At 49.5% G+C, this 22,862-nt stretch overlaps 1 protein-coding gene across 2 annotated transcripts in view; it reads right to left on the bottom strand.

Moving 5' to 3' along the window:
* The window catches only part of myo7aa (myosin VIIAa), a 148,296-nt gene that overhangs the window by 118,587 nt on the left and 6,847 nt on the right, over positions 1 to 22,862 (bottom strand). The window contains exons 2-4 of one of the 2 annotated variants that reach the window (XM_078402011.1): positions 7,186 to 7,299; positions 6,757 to 6,909; positions 3,154 to 3,171 (exon numbers count right to left, since the gene is read on the bottom strand). In XM_078402011.1, the coding sequence (XP_078258137.1) occupies positions 3,154 to 3,171; positions 6,757 to 6,909; positions 7,186 to 7,299 (285 nt within the window). The remainder of the gene's footprint in view (positions 1 to 3,153; positions 3,172 to 6,756; positions 6,910 to 7,185; positions 7,300 to 22,862) is intronic. The other variant, XM_078402012.1, reaches the window with a different exon arrangement.

Genomic DNA, 22,862 nt, shown 5'->3' with positions numbered 1-22,862 from the left:
CGAGATGGATTCTTAGAACAGCTTGTACTGGAGCCTACCAGGGAGAAGGCAATTCTGGATTTAGTGTTGTGTAATGAACCTGATCTGATAAGGGAACTCAAGGTAAAAGAGCCATTAGGAGGCAGTGATCACAATATGATACGTTTTAATCTGCAAATTGAGAGGGAGAAGGGAAAATCGGAAGTGTCAGTATTACAGTATAGCAAAGGGGATTACAGAGGCATGAGGCAGGAGCTGGCCAGATTTGACTGGAATGAGTCCCTAGCAGGGAAGACGGTGGAACAGCAATGGCAGGTATTCCTGGGAATAATGCAGAAGTTGCAAGATCAATTCATCCCAAATGGATGAGGAAAGATTCTAAGGGGAGTAAGAGGCACCCGTGGCTGGCAAGGGAAGTCAGGGACAGCATAAAAATAAAAGAGAAGAAGTATAGCATAGCAAAGATGAGTGGGAAGCCAGAGGATTGGGACTCTTTTAAAGAGCAACAGAAGATAACTAAAAAGGCAATACGGGGAGAAAGGATGAGGTACGAGGGTAAGCTAGCCAATAATATAAAGGAGGATAGTAAAAGCTTCTTTAGGTATGTGAAGAGGAAAAAATAGTTAAGGCAAATGTGGGTCCCTTGAGGACAGAAGCAGGGGAATTTATTATGGGGAACAAGGGAATGGCAGACGAGTTGAACCGGTACTTTGGATCTGTCTTCACTAAGGAAGATACAAACAATCTCCCAGATGTTCTAGTGGCCAGAGATCCTAGGGTGACGGAGGAACTGAAGGAAATTCACATTAGGCAGGAAATGGTGTTGGGTAGACTGATGGGACTGAAGGCTGATAAATCCCCAGGGCCTGATGGTCTGCATCCCAGGGTACTTAAGGAGGTGGCTCTAGAAATCATGGACGCATTAGTGATCATTTTCCAATGTTCTATAGATTCAGGATCAGTTCCTGTGGATTGGAGGGTAGCTAATGTTATCCCACTTTTTAAGAAAGGAGGGAGAGAGAAAACAGGAAATTATAGACCAGTTAGTCTGACATCAGTGGTGGGGAAGATGCTGGAGTCAACTATAAAAGATGAAATTGCAGAGCATTTGGATAGTAGTAACAGGATCGTTACGAGTCAGCATGGATTTACGAAGGGGAAATCACGCTTGACTAATCTTCTGGAATTTTTTGAGGATGTAACTAGGAAAATTGACAGGGGAGAGCCGGTGGATGTAGTGTACCTCGACTTTCAGAAAGCCTTCGACAAGGTTCCACATAGGAGATTAGTGGCAAAATTAGAGCACATGGTATTGGGGGTAGGGTACTGACATGGATAGAAAATTGGTTGGCAGACAGAAAGCAAAGAGAGGCGATAAATGGGTACCTTTCAGAATGGCAGGCAATGACTAGTGGGGTACCGCAAGGCTCGGTGCTGGGACCGCAGCTATTTACAATATACATTAATGACTTGGATGAAGGGATTAAAAGTAACATTAGCAAATTTGCAGATGACACAAAGCTGGGTGGCAGTGTGAACTGTGAGGAAGATGCTATGAGGTTGCAGGGTGACTTGGACAGGTTGTGTGAGTGGGCGGATGCATGGCAGATGCAGTTTAATGTGGATAAGTGTGAGGTTATCCACTTTGGTGGAAAGAATAGGAAGGCAGATTATTATCTGAATGGTGTCAAGTTAGGAAAAGGGGACGTACAACGAGATCTGGGTGTCCTAGTGCATCAGTCACTGAAAGGAAGCATGCAGGTACAGCAGGCAGTGAAGAAAGCCAATGGAATGTTGGCCTTCATAACAAGAGTTGAGTATAGGAGCAAAGAGGTCCTTCTGCAGTTGTACAGGGCCCTAGCGAGACCGCACCTGGAGTACTGTGTGCAGTTTTGGTCTCCAAATTTGAGGAAGGATATTCTTGCTATTGAGGGCGTGCAACGTAGGTTTACTAGGTTAATTCCCGGAATGGCGGGACTGTCGTATGTTGAAAGACTGGAGCGACTAGGCTTGTATACACTAGAATTTAGAAGGATGAGAGGGGATCTTATTGAAACATATTAGATTATTAAGGGGTTGGACACGTTAGAGGAAGGAAACATGTTCCCAATGTTGGGGGAGTCCAGAACAAGGGGCCACAGTTTAAGAATAAGGGGTAGGCCATTTAGAACGGAGATGAGGAAAAACATTTTCACTCAGAGAGTTGTGAATCTGTGGAATTCTCTGCCTCAGAATGCAGTGGAGACCAGTTCTCTGAATGCATTCTAGAGCTCTTAAGGATAGCGGAGTCAGGGGGTATGGGGAGAAGGCAGGAACGGGGGACTGATTGAGAAGGGCCTAGTGCCAAACTGTATCTCTCTAAACTACGTACACCACAGCTGTTGATGGGCAGTCATTAGCGTAGCAGAGGTGTAGGGGTAAAATTGCAGTCAATGTGATCTATCTCCAAACATTCAGTTTGATCCTCACTTGTGCAATGGCAAATTTCTGTTCATAAAAATAAATCAATTCAATAAATCTTAAAATGAAAAAATATTGTACCCCTTTCATTCCGTTAACATCTATCGATGCCCACAGAACGAGATGTATAACCAATAAAACCCAGAAATCGCCGATTGCTATTGGGCTGGAAAATAACTGCAGGTGCTGGTTCAAATGGAAGGTAGGCACAAAAAGCTGGAGGGACTCATCGGGAACTCAGGGAAGGAATGGGTGACGTTTCGGGTCGAGACCCTTCTCCAGTCTGAAGAAGGGTCTCGACCCGAAACGTCACCCGTTCCTTCTCTCCCGAGTCGCTGCCCGACCCGCTGAGTCCCTCCAGCTTTTTGTGTCTACCTTCGATTGTTATTGGGCCGCGAAGCAATGTTAAATAAGAAGCTGGTTGACCTTTGGATCAATGCCCTCTAAACCCAAGATGGGGACCCATCACCAACATAATGAAACGACACGGAGCGGCAATTGAGAGAAAAGAAAAATGGCTGTACAATTCGCGGATGATAACTTAAAACAAAAAAACAGGCGCCCCCTTATTGAGATTTGAAAGCCTGGCACCAATGATTAGCCATGCAGAGTGCAGCTGTTGACCATGGATGGTGTTAATGGTGGCGGGAGGCTTGGATTGTGCTGGTTCCAGGGAGGTTAGGCGCTGACCGATGTCCATGCATTAGTACTTACCCGGCTGCCACAGTTTGTCTGTTGAGGAGAGGAAATGCGTTAAACAAAGCAGAGGAGACGGAAAGGAAGGCCGAAAGGACACGGCCAAGATCAAAAGGGAAAGCAGGCCGACAATTCTAGAAGCCGCCCTCACCGCCTCACTCCGGCACGGTTGGCAGAGCCACCGTCTAGCCGAGCCAGAGACCCCCGGTTCAATCCTGGTCTGGGGCGCTGGCTGGAACAGACAGAACAATAGGCAATAGACAATAGGTGCAGGAGTAGGCCATTCGGCCCCTCGAGCCAGCACCACCATTCATGGCTGATCATCCACAATCAGTACCCTGTTCCTGCCTTCTCCCCATACCCCCCGACTCCGCTATCCTTAAGAGCTCTATCTAGCTCTCTCTTGAATGCAACAGACCAGGAACTCGACTAAACCAATCGTTGAATTATATAACCATCCAGACCAACAAAGACTGCTTCCGCTACTCGCTGTACCACAGAACCATCCCTGTTTGGAATCCGCATGTAAAATCTGCTGCTGATAGTAAAGTTGAGTATGTGCAAAAAGGTCCTTCTGCAGTTGTACAGGGCCCTAGTGAGACCCCACCTGGAGTACTGTGTGCAGTTTTGGTCTCCAAATTTGAGGAAGGATATTCTTGCTATTGAGGGAGTGCAGCGTAGGTTTACTAGGTTAATTCCCGGAATGGCGGGACTGTCATATGTTGAAAGACTGGAGCGACTAGGCTTGTATACACTGGATCTTCAAGATTCAAGAGATTCAAGATTCAAGAGATTCAAGATAGCTTTATTGTCATCCAAATTGGACGAAATTCAGTCTTATCGAAACGCATAAGATTATTAAGGGGTTGGACACATGAGGCAGGAAACATGTTCCCAATGTTGGGGGAGCCCAGAACAAGGGGCCACAGTTTAAGAATAAGGGGTAGTCCATTTAGAACTGAGATGAGGAAAAACTTTTTCAGTCAGAGAGTTGTGAATCTGTGGAATTCACTGCCTCAGAAGGCAGTGGAGTCCAATTCTCTGAATGCATTCAAGAGAGAGCTCTTAAGGATAGCGGAGTCAGAGGGTACGTTTCGATAAGATCCCCTCTCATCCTTCTAAATTCCAGTGTATACAAGCCTAGTCGCTCCAGTCTTTCAACACACGACAGTCCCGCCATTCCGGGAATTAACCTAGTAAACCTACGCTGCACGCACTCAACAGCAAGAATATCCTTCCTCAAATTTGGAGACCAAAACCGGTCAAGACCCTTCTTCTGACCCGATGCGACGAAGAACAGCACCTCATATTTCACTTTGAATATCGAAGATAGACGCAAAAAGCTGGAGTAACTCAGCGGGTCAGGCAGCATCTCTGGAGGGAAGGAATGGGTGACATTTCGGGTCGAGACCCTTCTTCAGACTTCTCTAACTTCAAGTAACCCTTGCTTTCCCCAGCTCTCCATCCCTCCCACATCCGAGTTCTCCGACCAGTCTGGCTGTCCTCCTGATTACATTGTACATTGTATGCCTCATTGTCATCTACTCCGAGCTGACTCCTGATCTATTCGACATTTTCCGTGATCTTCGCCCCCTTTGATCTCTCGTTTCTGCACCATGCCCTTCCATATCTCTGTGCCTCCCTCTCCCCTGACTCCAAGTCTGAAGAAGGGTCTCGACCCGAAACATCACCCATTCCATCTCTCCAGAGATGCTGCCTGACCCGCTGAGTTACTCCAGCATTTTGTGTGATAATAATACTGAGCAGCACTAACACACAAAAAAAAGAATCTCACTGTGTCTTGGCACACGTGATAACAAAAGAACCATAGAACCATAGAACCATAGAAACATAGAACCATAGAACCATAGAACCATAGAACCATAGAACCATAGAACCATAGAACCATAGAACCATAGAACCATAGAACCATAGAACCATAGAACCATAGAACCATAGAACCATAGAACCATAGAACCATAGAAACATAGAACCATAGAACCATAGAACCATAGAACCATAGAACCATAGAACCATAGAAACATAGAACCATAGAAACATGGGTGCAGGAGGAGGCCATTCGACCCTTCGAGTCAGCACCACCATTCATTATGATCATGGCTGATCATCCACAATCAGTAACCCGTGCCTGCCTTCTCCCCATATCCCTTGATTCCGCTAGCCCCTAGAACTCTATTTAACTCTCTCTTAAATCCATCCAGTGAATTGGCCTCCACTGCCCTCAGTGGCAGAGAATTCCACAAATTCACAACTCTCTGGGTGAAAAAAGTCCCATCTCACCTCAGTTTTAAATGGCCTCCCCTTTATTCTAAGACTGTGTGGCCCCTGGTTCTGGACTCCCCCCAACATTGGGAACATCTTTCCTGCGTCTAGCTTGTCCAGTCCTTTTATAATTTTATATGTTTCTATAAGATCCCCTCTCATCCTTCTAAACTCCAGTGAATCCGAGCCTAGTCTTTTCAATCTTTCCTCGTATGACAGTCCTTCCATCCCGGGGAATCAATCTCGTGAACCTACGCTGCACCGCCTCAATTACAAGGATGTCCTTCCTCAAATCAGGTGGAGCAGCAATCCAAGGTGCACAATACTGCCTTCAGGCTGCACTTCTCACACCCACCACCCTCATCTTTGGACGCCCCTGTGTGTGGGGGAGAGGGTAGGGGGGCTGAAGATGTCCTGGTTGGGTTGCTCCTGGGCCTGGCCAAGATGGCCGCCCGCGAGTCATGGCACCAGGCAGAAGATGGCTCTGCCTGAGCCGGCTGCCTGCCCCTTTTCCGGGGTTACGTCCGTCCGCGCCCGAGTGGGGTTGGAGAGGGACCGCGCGCTGTCCACGGGCACCCTGGGGGATTTCCGGGACCGCTGTGGGGGGGGGGGGAGTTGAATGCACCCTTGACACAGATTGTAAGATAGAAACATAGGAAAAAGGTGCAGGAGTAGGCCATTCGGCCCTTCGAGCCTGCACCGCCATTCAATATGATCATGGCTGATCATCCAACTCAGTATCCCGTACCTGCCTTCTCTCCATACCCCCTGATCCCTTTAGCCACAAGGGCCACATCTAACTCCCTCTTAAATATAGCCAATGAACTGGCCTCAACTACCTTCTGTGGCAGAGAATTCCACAGATTCACCACTCTCTGTGTGAAAAAAAACTTTCTCATCTCGGTCCTAAAATACTTCCCCCTTATCCTTAAACTGTGACCCCTTGTTCTGGACTTCCCCAACATCGGGAACAATCTTCCTGCATCTAGCCTGTCCAACCCCTTAAGAATTTTGTACGTTTCTACAAGATCCCCCCTCAATCTTCTAAATTCCAGCGAGTACAAGCCGAGTCTATCCAGTCTTTCTTCATATGAAAGTCCTGCCATTCCAGGGATCAATCTGGTGAACCTTCTCTGTACTCCCTCTATGGCAAGAATGTCTTTCCTCAGATTAGGTAGATTGGATAGATAGTTGTATAATAGTTTATTGTTAGTCTTGTATGATGGTGGTGGGTTCTGTTTTGGTTTCATGGTATTGTATATATATTATTTTAATATTTGATTAAATATTTTCGATTGATTTTTTTTAAAAGATAATTTTTAAGTGCGCGATACTCACGTATATTAACCGGTCTCGGTAGCGGATGAGGAGGTTCCGTAGAATCCCAGCCTCGTTCAGGTCTCCCAGTCGGATCATGTCTTCCACCCCGTGGACTGACGTTGGGTGCATGGGCTTAATGTTGGTGGCATTCTGTGGGGAGATCCAGTGCTCCTGGAGCAGAGGGCGGAAGGACAAGACGCCAAGGTCATCGGGAATAGGAGTAGAATCAGGCCATTCGGCCCATCAAGTCTCCGCCATTGGAAGGCGGGAGGGAGGGAGGGAGGGAGGGAGGGAGGGAGGGAGGGAGGGAGGGAGGGAGGGAGGGAGGGAGGGAGGGAGGGAGGGAGGGAGGGAAGGTGGGAGGGATGGAGGGGAGGAAGGTGGGAGGGATGGAAGGCGGGAGGGAGAGAGGGATGGAAGGTGGGAGGGAGATTCAAGGACACTTACATTGCCCTCATCATCCACAACCTGGATCTGTCCGGAGTCACACAACTTCACCACAACTCCAATCGGGACTTCAAACTCACGGCCTGTCTTGAGGTCCAGCCAAACGTAGTCACCCTGAAGACAGACACATAGGGATTAGAGTCAGGGGGCGTCAGCCCGGGATTAGCTACAATAACGCAGATGCCGCAAGTCCAAAATAAAATATGTTTCGAGACAACGCTGGAAATAATCTGCCTCAGAAGGCAGTGGAGGCCAATTCTCTGGATGCATTCAAGAGAGAGCTCGATAGAGCTCTTAAGGATAGCGGAGTCAGGGGGTACGGGGAGAGGGCAGGAACGGGGTACTGATTGAGAATGATCAGCCATGATCACATTGAATGGCGGTGCTGGCTCGAAGGGCTGAATGGCCTCCTCCTGCACCTATTGTCTACTCAGTGGGTCAAGAAGGCAGCAGCATCTGAGTGGGGAAGAGAGACAGTTAATACACGGCAATGACTTTAAACAAAAATCAGATCTGAGAGTTAGAAATGAAACATTTTGAGATGCAGAGAAAAACAGAAGGGAAGGCAAGAGAACAGAAGTTGAAGGAGACGAGGAGGGAGAGAATGGTTTTGTTTACAGAGTTTGGAAACAGGCCCTTGGGCCCACATACTCTGGGCCGAACACCGATCCATGTATACTAGCACCATCCTGCACGCCAGGGACAATTTACAATTTTTTAAATTATAGACAATTAACCTACAAACCTGTACGTCTTTGAAGTGTGGGAGGAAACCGGAGCGCCCGGGGAATTCCCAGGCGGTCATGAGGAGAACGTGCAAACTCCGCGCAGACGGCACCCGTAGACGGATCGAACTCTGGCCTCTGGCGCGGTAAGGCAGCAACTCTACCCACTGCGCCAACGTGCCGCCCAGAGTCGTGGTGGTCGCTGAGAGGGTAGCAAAAGCAAGCGAAGGAAATGTCCAGCGAAGGTGGGAATAGGTCACAGAGTCGCTGCCTCACGGCGCCAGAGACCCGGGTTCGATCCCGACTACGGGCGCCGTCTGCACGGAGTTTGTACATTCCCCCCATGACCTCCGTGGGTTTTCTCCGGGTGCTCCGGTTTCCTCACTCTAAAAACGTACAGGTGCTGTGAGGCAGCAACTCTACAGGCTTCTATATATTGGAATTTAGAAGGATGAGAGGGGATCTTATTGAAACGTATAAGATTATTAAGGGATTGGACACGCTAGAGGCAGAAAACATGTTCCCAATGTTGGGGGAGTCCAGAACCAGGGGCCACAGTTTAAGAATAAGGGGTAGGCCATTTAGAACGGAGATGAGGGAAAAAAAAAAAATTCACCCAGAGGGTTGTGAATCTTTGGAATTCTCTGCCTCAGAAGGCAGTGGAGGCCAATTCTCTGAATGCATTCAAGAGAGAGCTGGATAGAGCTCTTAAGGATAGCGGCGTCAGGGGGTATGGGGAGAAGGCAGGAACGGGGTACTGATTGAGAATGATCAGCCATGATCACATTGAATGGCGGTGCTGGCTCGAAGGGCCGAATGGCCTCCTCCTGCACCTTTTGTCTATTGTCTACCGCTGAGTCATTGAGTCTCAATTAAATTCATTGTCTTCGGTTTCAAAACTGCAGAGAATGCAATGTATCCTTGGCTGCTTGGAACAGACAGTCAATAAGTTATGCAAAGTAAGCTCTTTTTTGATATTCTATTCCATCAAGTCCAATTTTTTTTTAAGGTCCAAACGTGACAAATGCAAACAAGTAATTAAACAAAGTGCAGTGGGAAAAGCAAGACGATCCTTGTCCACAGGTTGGGTTCCCTGTCATATCATTAAGTATTTTGCTTCTGAAAAACACAGTGACTGCTTGCTATGGAGGGCGTGCAGCGTAGGTTCACTAGGTTAATTCCCGGAATGGCGGGACTGTCGTATGTTGAAAGGCTGGAGCGATTGGGCTTGTATACACTGGAATTTAGAAGGATGAGGGGGGATCTTATTGAAACATATAAGATAATTAGGGGATTGGACACATTAGAGGCAGATAACATGTTCCCAATGTTGGGGGAGTCCAGAACAAGGGGCCACAGTTTAAGAATAAGGGGTAGGCCATTTAGAACGGAGATGAGGAAGAACTTTTTCAGTCAGAGGGTGGTGAAGGTGTGGAATTCTCTGCCTCAGAAGGCAGTGGAGGCCAGTTCGTTGGATGCTTTCAAGAGAGAGCTGGATAGAGCTCTTAAGGATAGCGGAGTGAGGGGGTATGGGGAGAAGGCAGGAACGGGGTACTGATTGAGAGTGATCAGCCATGATCGCATTGAATGGCGGTGCTGGCTCGAAGGGCTGAATGGCCTACTCCTGCACCTATTGTCTATTGTCTATTGTCTATTGTGAAGGAAAAAAAAAATAACTGCAGACGCTGGTTTAAATCGAAGGCAGACACAAAAAGCTGGAGTAACTCAGCGGGTCAGGCAGCATCTCAGGAGAGAAGGAATGGGTGACGTTTCGGGTCGAGACCCTTCTTCAGACTGTGAACTTTATAGACAAAATAAATTACTTGATTAAAGTTGGTGGCCGTTGCCAATGTCACACAGAAAATAGGTGCAGGGGGAGGCCATTCGGCCCTTCGAGCCAGCACCACCATTCATTGTGATCATGGCTGATCATCCACAATCAGTAACCCGTGGCTGCCTTCTCCCCATATCCCTTGATTCCACTAGCCCCCTAGAGCTCTATCTAACTCAAAAGCTCTATCTAACTATCTATGAAGAAGGGTCTCGACCCGAAACGTCACCCATTCCTTCTCTCCCGAGATGCTGCCTGACCTGCTGAGCTACTCCAGCATTTTGTGAATAAATAGCTCTATCTAACATATAACATATAACAACTACAGCATGGAAACAGGCCTGTCCGGCCCTACCAGTCCACGCCGACCATTCTCCCTGACCTAGTCTCATCTACCTGCACTCAGACCATAACCCTCCAATCCCCTCCTATCCATATACCTATCCAATTTACTCTTAAATAATAAAATCGAGCCTGCCTCCACCACTTCCACCGGAAGCCCATTCCATACAGCCACAACCCTCTGAGTAAAGAAGTTCCCCCTCATGTTACCCCTAAACCTTTGTCCCTCAATTCTGAAGCTATGTCCCCTTGTTGGAATCTTCCCCACTCTCAAACGGAAAAGCCTACCCACGTCAACTCTGTCCGTCCCTCTCAAAATTTTAAAAACCTCTATCAAGTCCCCCCTCAACCTTCTACGCTCCAAAGAATAAAGACCCAACCTGTTCAACCTCTCTCTGTAGCCTAAGTGCTGAAACCCAGGCAACATTCTAGTAAATCTCCTCTGTACCCTCTCCATTTTGTCGACATCCTTCCTATAATTTGGCGACCAGAACTGCACACCATACTCCAGATTCGGCCTCACCAATGCCCTGTACAATTTTAACATTACATCCCAACTTCTATACTCGATGCTCTGATTTATAAAGGCAAGCATACCAAACGCCTTCTTCACCACCCTATCCACATGAGATTCCACCTTCAGGGAACAATGCACAGTTATTCCCAGATCCCTCTGTTCCACTGCATTCCTCAATTCCCTACCATTTACCCTGTACGTCCTATTTTGATTTGTCCTACCAAAATGCAGCACCTCACACTTATCAGCATTAAACTCCATCTGCCATCTTTCAGCCCACCCTTCCACAAGGCCCAAGTCTCTCTGTAGACTTTGAAAATCTACCTCACTATCAACTAATGTTCTTGCAGAGATTGAGACTTTTAGGCTGGAGATACAGCGCGGAAACAGGCCCTTCGGCCCGTTGAGTCCGTGCCGAACAGCGAACGCCCCGCACACTAGCGCCATCCCACACATTTGGGACAATTCGCAGAAGACAATTAACCTACAAACATGCATATCTTTGAAGTGTGGGATGAACCCGGAGCCCCCGGAGAAAACCCACGCAGTCACGGGGAGAACGTACAAACTCCGTACAGACGGCACCCGTAGCCAGGATTGAACCCGGGTCTCCGGCGCTGTGAGGCGGCAACTCTACCGCTGCGCCACCGTGCCGCCCCCTATTGTGGCTATCGACGTCATAGAGTCGTAGAGTGATACGGCGTGGAAACAGGCCCTTCGGCCCACCGGGTCCGTGCCGACCAGCGATCCCCGCACACTAACACTATCATCTACCCACTAGGCACAATTTTTTACATTTGCCAAGTCAATTTACCTTGACAATTTACCTACAAAAAAAAAGATCAGTCTGAAGGAGGGTCTCGGCTCAAAACGTCACCCATTCCCTCTACCCCAGATGCTGCCTGACCCCTGACCCCTGACCTGCTGAGTTACTCCAGCATTTTGTGACAACTATAAACACGCACGTCTTTGGAGTGTGGGAGGAAACCGAAGGTCTCGGAGAAAACCCACGCAGGTCACGGGGAGAGCGTACAAACTCCGTACAGACGGCGCCCGTAGTCGGGATCAAACCCGGGTCTCCGGCGCTGCATTCGCTGTCAGGCAGCAACTCTACCGCTGCGCCACCGTGCATTGTCTTTCCGCTGACTGGATAGCACGCTACAAAAGCTTTTCACTGTACGTGGCGATATAAACTCAAGCGGAACTACTCACGTGAAGCAGCGTGAGCTGGTGTCTGACCACTTGGTTGACGTTCCTCAGCAGCGCCCACTTCCCCTCGTCTTTCCGGTTAGCCTCGTCGACCACTCCGCGGCGAGCGTACATTTTCACGAGGCCCCGCGGCCTGTCCAAACGGCGACCGCCCCCCCCACACTTGCTCCCCCACACTAGAAAGCTTCTTCCACCACCACCACTCTCCGCTGATCGGGGCGGTCCTAGTTTCAACAGCCCAGCCGCGGGTCTGGGTTCGAAGCGCCAGCTGTCTTCAGCTTCCCTCCAGAAGTGGGGCAACCGTAGAGTGGAGGAACGCGAGAGGATTTGGCGCCCAAATGGGATGGGCTGGGCCTCGATCCCTCTCGATCCACGCAGCGCAGTCCCACAAAGGGGGCGTGAAACCCAGGAAACTTCAGTCGAGGAGTGGAACAACTGGATGTGGAGAGAGATGGCTCAAGAGACTTGTTCCCAAACGCAATGGATCCATCTTCACATCTTCACACCACACCGTGTAACAGGGGGTTGGGGGGGAGGGGGTTTAAACTCAGGAAACTTCAGCCAGGGAACTTCTGCCTACTCCTGAAGTGAAAAAAACCTGGGCCGGACAAACTCAAGAGACCAACGCCCTAATGCGTTGGGTTAGAGGGCCTCAATTCCTCTTCACACAACACCAAGTGGAGCAGGGACTTCAGCCGTCCTCGGCCTTCCAGGGCAGCCAGTCCAGAGGCATTTAACGGCCTCCAGCCGAACTCCAAAGCAACCTGCGTTTCTCTTTCCTTGTGCGACGTCTTGTGTCGTTTATCTTCAAGTGTTCGTCGAACCAAAACAAAAACCGGCCTGGCGACGGAAAAAAAACAAGAACCCCCCAAAAACGAAACACAAAAGCTCGCCGACTGGTAAACAAAACTGCGTCTAGTCAGAAGAAGCTTGAACAAGGCCCACTGAACGAGGCCACCAGGTTAGGGTTGCAACAGGCCTCTGGCAGTGCGAGCCAGGTGAAACAGGAGCAAGGCGTTACAACAGCGCAGCAAGGGCGTTGTGAATCATTCACGGCAATCCTTCAGGCGATATCCCCCCTCCCGGCAGAAGAAGCCCGCCACAGAAACCGCCCCACGGGCGAACCAAAGGCCAAGCTGCAAATGGCAACTGGATCTCCGAGCACCGGTCACGGCTCGTCGGGCGATGCGATGCTCTACACAAGATCACAAGGCTCTTGCTCGGAATTGGACTCAAGTCCTAGAATTTCCTCGCCGGCATTAAACTTTTACGGGATCTTAACATTACACGGCCGCCTCTCCTATTACCGATGGGGGGGAATGGAGGCAAAGCAACAGGCTGGTGTTGGCATCAAACTGAAGTGTAGATGTCGGAACAGCTTAAAAAAAAAGTCACGTGTGTGCCGAAGCACAAGTATGAAGAAGGTTTTCGATCAGTCCCATTTAGTTTAGAGATACAGCGCAGAAACAGGCCCTTTCGGTCCACCGGGTCCGCGCCGACCAGCGATCCCCGCACATTAACACTACTCTATTCACAAAATGCTGGAGTAACTCAGCGGGTCAGGCAGCATCTCAGGAGAGAAGGAATGGGTGACGTTTCGGGTCGAGACCTTTCTTCAGTCTGACCGTCAACCATTCCTTTTCGGGTCGAGACCCTTCTTCAGTCTGAACGTCGCCCATTCCTTCTCTCCTGAGATGCTGCCTGACTTGCTGAGTTGCTCCAGCATTTTGTGAATAAATACCTTCGTTTTGTACCAGCATCTGCAGTTATTTTCCTACCTTTAACACTATCCTACACCCACTATGAACAATTTTTACATTTGCCCAGCCAATTAACCGACAAACTTGTACGTCTTTGGAGTGTGGGAGGAAACCAAAGGTCTCGGAGAAAACCAATGCAGGTCACGGCGAGAACGTACAAACTCCGTACAGACAGCGCCCGTAGTCGGGATCGAACCCGAGTCTCTGGCGCTGCATTCACTGTAAGGTGGCAACTCTACCGCCGCGCCACCGTGACCGCCCTCCAGAGATACTGCCTGACCCGCTGAGTTACTTCAGCACTTTGTGTCTGTCTTCGACAGAGGTTGGGACCTTAGGCCGCATTTAGAGTCATAGAGTCTCACAGCCTGGAAACAGGCCCTTCGGCCCAACTTGCCCATGCTGACCAACATGTCCCAGCTACACTAGTCCCACCTGCCTGCATTTGTCCCATATCCCTCCAAACCTGTCCCATCCATGTACCTGTCTAAATGTTTCTTAAACCCTGTCATAGTAGCAGCCTCAACTATCTCCTCAGACAGCTCGTTCCATACACCAACCACCCTTTGCATGAAAAAGTTACACCTCAGGTTTCTATTAAATCATTCCCCCCCCTCACCTTAAACGTATGTCCTCTGGTCCTCGATTCCCCTACTCTGGGCAAGAGATTCTATGCATCTATTCCTCTCATGATTTTATACACCTCCAAAAGATCTCTATAAGAAATGTCTTCAGTCAGAGGGTGGCAAATCTGTGGAATTCTTTGCCATAGAAGGCCAAGTCACTGGATATTTTTAAGGAGATAGATAAGATAGATTCAATAGACAATAGGTGCAGGAGGAGGCCATTCGGCCCTTCGAGCCAGCACCGCCATTCAATGTGATCATGGCTGATCATTCTCAATCCGTACCCCGTTCCTGCCTTCTCCCCATACCCCCTGACTCCGCTATCCTTAAGAGCGGCACGGTAGCGCAGCGGTAGAGTTGCTGCTTTACAGCGAATGCAGCGCCGGAGACTCAGGTTCGATCCTGACTACGGGTGCTACACTGTAAGGAGTTTGTACGTTCTCCCCGTGACCTGCGTGGGTTTTCTCCGAGATCTTCGGTTTCCTCCCACACTCCAAAGACGTACAGGTATGTAGGTTAATTGGCTGGGTAAATGTAAAAAAAAAAATTGTCCCTAGTGGGTGTAGGATAGTGTTAATGTACGGGGATCGCTGGGCGGCACGGACTTGGTGGGCCGAAAAGGCCTGTTTCCGGCTGTATATATATGATATGATATGATATGATAGCTCTATCTAGCTCTCTCTTGAATGCATTCAGAGAACTGGCCTCCACTGCCTTCTGAGGCAGAGAATTCCACAGATTCACAACTCTCTGACTGAAAAAGGTTTTCCTCATCTCCGTTCTAAATGGCCAACCCATTATTCTTAAACTGTGGCCCCTGGTTCTGGACTCCCCCAACATTGGGAACATGTCTCCTGCCTCTAACGTGTCCGACCCCTTAATAATCTTATACGTTTCGATAAGATCCCCTCTCATCCTTCTAAATTCCAGTGTATACAAGCCCAGTCGCTCCAGCCTTTCAACATACGACAGTCCCGCCATTCCGGGACGAGTGTAGACGGGGCATGTTGGTCGGCACGGGCAAGTTGAGCCGAAGCTCCTTTGTCCACGACTCCACGCTGTATCACTCTATCACCGCTGAGCTTTCAGTGATAATTAGGACAAAAACCCCAATCAGAGAGAGAATAGTGTTCAGAACAGAGAGAGGCCGTAAATCAAGGAGAGCCAATATCACCTGCCGCACAAACAGGCCATGGAAAGAAAATTAAAACTGTAAATCGAAATGTTTACGAGACTGTCTGCCTCACTGATGACACATCCGCACATTCACGCACGATCCGAGATCCGATTCTCAGACCGTCATTAATAACCCGCCCAAGCGCGCTAATTCAGCCGTCCTGCTTCATTGAGGGGCCCCCGGAACGTTCCAGATGATAAACCAGTCCCGGGGTGCCCGCCGTGAATGGCAAGTCATAAGTGATAGGAGCAGAATTAGGCCACTCGGCCCCTCAAGTCTACTCCACGTCCCCTCCCCCGACATCAGTCTGAAGAAGGGTCTCGACCCGAAACGTCACCCATTCCTTCTCTCCTGAGATGCTGCTGCCTGACCCTCTGAGTTACTCCAGCATCGTGTGTCTACCTTCGATTTCAACCAGCATCTGCAGTTTTTTCTTCTGACGTACTGCGAATGCTGCCTGACCACTGCCTTACGATACGCAAAAATGAATTTCACTGCACAATGTTTAATTGCATGCGTGACAGTGAACATCCACTGAAGTCCCAGCTCTGCCATCGTTGTGCGTACAGAGAGCTGCCCCACTCAGGCTGAAGAGAACAGCTCATTCCATCTTTCAATCTATATGATAATAAGACAGAGTTAACGACACGGCTCCATGGCTGAGCTGTCACGATTCACAAGTGTGCTGAACCCAGGAGTTTATTCGCTTAACCCCCAGCTAGTCACACTGCCCTCCACCCCCGCTGTTCATCCCCACTACAATTCATTTTGACGCTTCCTTGCAATAACAGTGCAAGGATCTTATCGAAACGTATAGTGTGTTACTAGGTTAATTCCCGGAATGGAGGGACTGTCGTATGTTGAAAGACTGGAGCAGCTAGGCTGGTATACACTGGAATTTAGAAGGATGTGAGGGGATCTTATCGAAACGTATAAGATTATTAAGGGGTTGGACACGTTAGAGGCAGGAAACATGTTCCCAATGTTGGGGGAGTCCAGAACCAGGGGTCACAGTTTAAGAATAAGGGGTAGGCCATTTAGAACAGAGATGAGGAAAAACTTTTTCAGTCAGAGAGTTGTGAATCTGTGGAGTTCTCTGCCTCAGAAGGCAGTGGAGGCCAATTCTCTGAATGCATTCAAGAGAGAGCTAGATAGAGCTCTTAAGGATAGCGGAGTCAGGGGGTATGGGGAGAAGGCAGGAACGGGGTACTGATTGAGAATGATCAGCCATGATCACATTGAATGGCGGTGCTGGCTCGAAGGGCCGAATGGCCTCCTCCTGCACCTATTGTCTATTGGATAGTGTTAATGTGCGGGGATCACTGGTCGGCGCGGACCCAAACCCAAGGCCCAAGATTCCAGCAGCTACAGTCTCTCTCGAGTCTCAAATATCACCACGGCACTTTGAGCTTCCAGTTTAGTTTGCTGCTTCTAATGGTGTTTGTTCTCATGGGTTATTGTTGGTTCAGCCTGGGGATGGCCAATAGTACGTGAGGCAAGTGCCATTGAAAAACTCGCACTGCCACGGTAGAGTAAACTGCCTTCTGGCAGAGAAAGACTCCTGCAAACAAGTATCGCCACACCTTACAGAACCCTACTGTTTGTTCTTCCTACCTATTCACAGCTCGAGTTTCCCTCTCCCCTGACTCTCAGTCTGAAGAAGGGTCTCGACCCGAAACGTCGCCTATTCCTTTCCTCCAGAGAAGCTGCCTGACCCTAGGGTTGCCAACTATCTCACTCCCAAATAAGGGACAAGGTGAGGTAACCGCCCCGTGCCCCATGTGACCTCACCCAGCCAGTGGCCACGTGCTCCTGCTCCACCAATGGTGGCCGCCCGGGCCGGGAGGCAGGTTGCTACGCAACCTCCGTCAGGCGGCACCTACACTGTCCAGGCCTAAAGTGCCGTCCGGGCCTACAGCGTCCAGGCCTACAGCGTCCGGGCCTACAGCACCCCCTGGGCCTACAGCGTCCGGGCCTACAGCGTCCGGGCCTACAGCGCCCCCCGGGCCTACAGTGTTCGGGCCTACTATGGGACAAGGGCAGTCCCGTACGGGACAAACCAATTTAGCCCAAAATACGGGATGCCCCGGTTAATACGGGACAGTTGGCAACCCTACCTGAATCGCTGAGTTACTCCAGCACCATCTTCCATGTAAACCAGCATCTGCAGTTCCTTCATACACACTAGTTTACACTTGCTCTCACCTTCTGGTTTAAGGGAATAATGGGGCAGTGTTACCACACTGGGAGTTCCACCAGTTTCTCCAAATCCAGATTCTCTATCAATCAATCTGATCAAGTGTTTCGACTCAAAACGTCACCCATCCCTTTTTCTCCAGAGATGCTGCCTGACCAGCTGAGTCACTCCAGCATTTTGTTTCTACCTCCAGATTCAGGGACAGTTTCTTCCCGGCTGTGATCAGGCAACTGAACCATCCTACCACAACCAGAGAGCAGCCCTGAACTACCATCTGCCTCATTTGGAGACCCTCGTAGTGTCTTTGATCGGACTTTACCTTGCACGAAACGTTATTCCCCTTATCCTGTACCTGTAAACTGTGGACGGCTCGATTGTAATCATGTACATTCTATCCGCTGATTAGATAACACGCAACAAAAAAGGTTTTTTCTCTGTTCATCGGTACATGTGCCAATAAACAAAACTAAAGATTGACGCTGCAAAAGAAAATCACAAGATTCTCTCCAGAGATGCTGCCTGTCTCGCTGAGTTACTCCAGCGTTTTGTGTCGATCTTCAGTGTAAACCAGCACCTGCAGTTCCTTCCTACACACTCCAATGCATATTTTCTTTCTCCTGACTGCACGGTAGAGTTGCTGCCTTACAGCGAATGCAGCGCCGGAGACCCGGGTTCCATCCCGACTACGGGCGCCGTCTGTACGGAGTTTGTACGTTCTCCCCGTGACCTGCGTGGGTTTTCTCCGGGATCTTCGGTTTCCTCCCACACTCCAAAGACGTGCAGGTTTGTAGGTTAATTGGCTTGGTAAATGTAAAAATTGTCCCCAGTGTGTGTAGGATAGTGTTAGTGTGCGGGGATCGCTGGGCGGCGCGGACCCGGTGGGCCGAAGGGCCTGTTTCTGCGCTGTATCTCTAAATCTAATTCTAAATCTTGAGCCCACAGGATGCGCGTCGACCGGCGATAGCCCCGTACACCAGCACGACCCTACACGGCAGGGTCAGTTTCTGATTATTATATTTTATTATATGTGCGTCATTTCATTCATCGCCCTGATAAGCTGCAACAAGCAAACATTTCATTGTTCTTTCCTCCTCTCTTCCCCCACCCCCCACACAATCAGTCTGAAGACCCAAAAATGTCACCTATCTGTGTTCTCCAGAGATGCTGCCCGACCTGCTGAGTTACTCCAGCACTTTGTGTAGGAGGGGACTGCAGATAATAGACAATAAACAATAGGTGCAGGACGAGACCATTCGGCCCTTCGAGCCAGCACCGCCATTCAATGCGATCATGGCTGATCATTCTCAATCAGTACCCCGTTCCTGCCTTCTCCCCATACCCCCTGACTCCGCTATCCTTAAGAGCTCTATCTAGCTCTCTCTTGAATGCATTCAGAGAATTGGCCTCCACTGCCTTCTGAGGCAGAGAATTCCACAGATTCACAACTCTCTGACTGAAAAAGTTTTTCCTCAGATGCTGGTTTAAACCGAAGACACAAATTGCTGGAGTAACTTGTTAACTGTATGTTTGTGTTGTCATTTGTGTGCGGAGCACCAAGGCACATTCCTTGTATGTGCACATACTTGGCCAATAAACCTATTCATTCATTCATTCATTTGTATCTCAGCGGGACAGGCAGCATCTCTGGAGAACTCTGGAATGGGTGGCGTTTCGGGTCGAGACCCTTCATCAACTGGGCTGTTGCCGGCACTGTTTTGTTCTGGCCTTCCCCGTCTATCAGTCTAAAGAGGGGTTCTGACCCCGAAAACGTCGCCCATTCCTTTTCTCCAGAGATGCTGCCTGACCCGCTGAGTTACTCCAGCACTCCGTGTCGACCTACAAGCCTGCACGTCTTTGGAGCGCAGGAGGAAACCGGAGCACCCGGAGGAAACCCACGCCGTGGTCACGGGGAGAACGTACAAACTCCGTACAGACGGCGCCCGCAGTCGGGATCGAACCCGGGTCCCTGGCGCTGCGAGGCAGCAACTCTACCGCTGAGCCACTGAGCTGTCTGAAATTTGAGTGGCTCGAAGGGCTGAATGGCCTTCTCCTACACCTATTTTTTATTGCCAATTGTCTATTGAGGCAGCAGCTCTACCACTGCGCCATTGTGTACAGCATCGGAACAGGCCCTTCGGCCCATAACATATCAAACAGGTTAATCGAACGTTCTCAGCCTCCACGTGATCCATACCCCTCCATTCCCGGCACATCCACGTGCCCATCCAAAAGCCTCTTACACACCCCTATTGCATCTGCCTCCATTACCACCCCTGGCAATGTGTCCATACTGACCAGCCGCGTCCATACTGACCAGCGACTTCTCCTCCCCCCCCCCCCCCCCACCACCCACATTCAATGACATACACACAAGAGGGACAATTTAGTGTCAGGAGAGGTGAAAGGGAATAAATCACAAACTGTAACTCTCCATTCAACACCATCAGTACAGTTTAGTTTAGAGATACAGCGTGGAAACAGGCCCTTCGGCCCACCAAGTCCGCGTCGACCAGCGATCCCTGCACATTAACACTATCTTACACACACACACACAATTTAATTTTTTTTAAATACCAAGCCAATTAACCTACAAACCTGTCCGTCTTTGGAGTGTGGGACGAAGATCTCGGAGAAAACCCATGCAGGACATGGGGAGAACGTACAAACTCCGTACAGACAGCACCCGGAGTCGGGATCGAACCCGGGTCTCCGGCGCTGTAAGGCAGCAACTCTACCACTGCGCTTACCAAACTTACCAAAATCCATTAAAGCTGTACATCTGTACATTCAAGAGAGAGCTGGATAGAGCTCTTAAGGATAGCGGAGTCAGGGGGTATGGGGAGAAGGCAGGAACGGGGTACTGATTGAGAATGATCAGCCATGATCACATTGAATGGCAGTGCTGGCTCGAAGGGCTGAATGGTCTCGTGCACCTATTGTCTATTGTCTATCTTTAGGACGTGGGAGGAAGCTAGAGCAATTGCTATTGAGGGCGTGCAGCGTAGGTTTACTAGGTTAATTCCCAGAATGGCGGGATTGTCGTATGTTAAAAGATTGGAGCGAATAGGCTTGTATACACTGGAATTTAGAAGGATGAGAGGGGATCTTATTGAAACATATAAGATTATTAAGGGGTTGGACACATTAGAGGCAGGAAGCATGTTCCCAATGTTGGGGGAGTCCAGAACCAGGGGGCACAGTTTAAGAATAAGGGGTAAGGCCATTTAGAACGGAGATGAGGAAAAACCTTTTTCAGTCAGAGAGTTGTAAATCTGTGGAATTCTCTGCCTCAGAAGGCAGTGGAGGCCAATTCTCAATGCATTCAAGAGAGAGCTAGATAGAGCTCTTAAAGGATAGTGGAGTCAGGGGGTATGGGGAGAAGGCAGGAACGGGGTACTGATTGAGAATGATCAGCCATGATCACATTGAATGGTGGTGCTGGCTCGAAGGGCCGAATGGCCTCCTCCTGCACCTATTGTCTATTGTCACCCGGAGAAAACCCACGCAGGTCACAGGGAGAACGTACAAACTCCACACAGACAGCACCCGTAGTCAGGATTGAACCCGGGTCTCTGGTGCTGTGAGGCAGCCACTCTATTAAAACTCTCCTTAAAACTATGCCCTCTAGTCTTTGACATTTCCACCCTGGGCAAAGAGGTTATGATTGTCCACCCTATTTATGCCTCTCATAATGTTACGTACTCCGATCACATCTCACTTCAGCCTCCAACGTTCGAGAGAAAACTGCCCAAATTTGTCCGACCTCTTCACATAACTAATGCCCTCTAATCCAGGCAGCATCTTGTAAACTCTCTCACTGAATCGCCCAGCACCGTTCATTGACCTGGACCTCGTTCCTGCACCACCCCATCTCTCATCTCTCTCCAAGATGGACACAAAATGCTGGAGTAACTCAGCGGAACAGGCAGAGAGAAGGAACGGGTGACGTTTCTGAAGAAGGGTCTTGACCCGAAACGTCGCCATTTGCTTCTCTCCAGAGATGCTGCCTGTCCCGCCGAATTACTCTGGATTTAAACCAGCATAGAAATAAAACATAGAAAATAAGTGCAGGAGGAGGCCATTTGGTCCCTTCGAGCCAGCACCGCCATTCATTGTGATCATGGCTGACATGTTGGCCGGTGTGGGCAAGTTGGGATGAAGGGCCTGTTTCCACACTGTAAGACTCTATGAAACTCTCGGAGTTGCTCCAAGATTGTTTTATAATGGGCTTTCCGTTCACAAGACTATCTCCTCCTAGGGCAACAGACACAACGATGCTGAACAAACTGAACTCCCAGCACAAGCTCAATGCCTACTACATCCCTCCAAAGAACGATAATGAGACCCAGTTTGGCATCAGCCATTTTGCTGGCATTGTCGACTATGAAACAAAAGGTAAGCTGCTAATGATTTGGACAAAACAAATGGCAAATAATCTGAACAATAACCACTAAAGTAATGGACATAGAAACACAGAAACATAGACAATAGGTGCAGGAGGAGGCCATTCGGCCCCTTCGAGCCAGCACCGCCATTCATTGTGATCATGGCTGATCATCTACAATCAGTAACCCGTGCCTGCCTTCTCCCCATATCCCTTGATTCCACTAGCCCCTAGAGCTCTATCTAACTCTCTCTTAAGTTCATCCAGTGAATTGGCCTCCACTGTCCCCTGTGGCAGAAGCATCTACAGTTCCTCCCCACACATTTCATCTCTTTCCCCCCTGCGTTGACCGCCGGTGAAGCTCGGTTGTTGCTTTACCAGCGCGGTGAAGTTCATCGCTCGACTCCGGGCCCAAGTCCCCTCACCGCCAGCCGCCGCTCCTCACGGGACACTTGCCGCGACACATCGTGCTTCGTCCCCGGGTCAGCACGGCAACGCGGACTCGCGCAGAGATGCGGTCTGGCCCACCGGGTCTACACACTGCCGCTGCCGACTGCAAATGCAAGAGCGCGCGGATTGGGGGAGAGAGGAGATATTTACACTGGCTCTAGCACTGGGCGACCGAAACAAAAGCAACCCTATCTGCCGTGACTCAGTTTCTCAGCGTTCCGGCTGATGGGAGGGAACTACACAAACAAAGCCCTTGCCAAAGCCAATTATAAACCCGAGGCGCTGATAAAACTCTACGCAGTCTCTCAGCCTGGAAGCTGCAGTCTTTTTAGTTTATCGTCATGTGAACACAGGTACGGTGACAAACTTTTGTTTACCTGCTAACCAGTCAGCAGAAAGACAACGCACGATTCATTAAACTTCCCCCCACCCCTTTCTTTTAGTTTAGTTTAGTTTATTGTC

This window comes from Rhinoraja longicauda, chromosome 7, assembly GCF_053455715.1.
Source record: "Rhinoraja longicauda isolate Sanriku21f chromosome 7, sRhiLon1.1, whole genome shotgun sequence".
Taxonomy (NCBI): Eukaryota; Metazoa; Chordata; class Chondrichthyes; order Rajiformes; family Arhynchobatidae; genus Rhinoraja; species Rhinoraja longicauda.
This window is presented reverse-complemented; position numbering and strand designations above follow the sequence as displayed.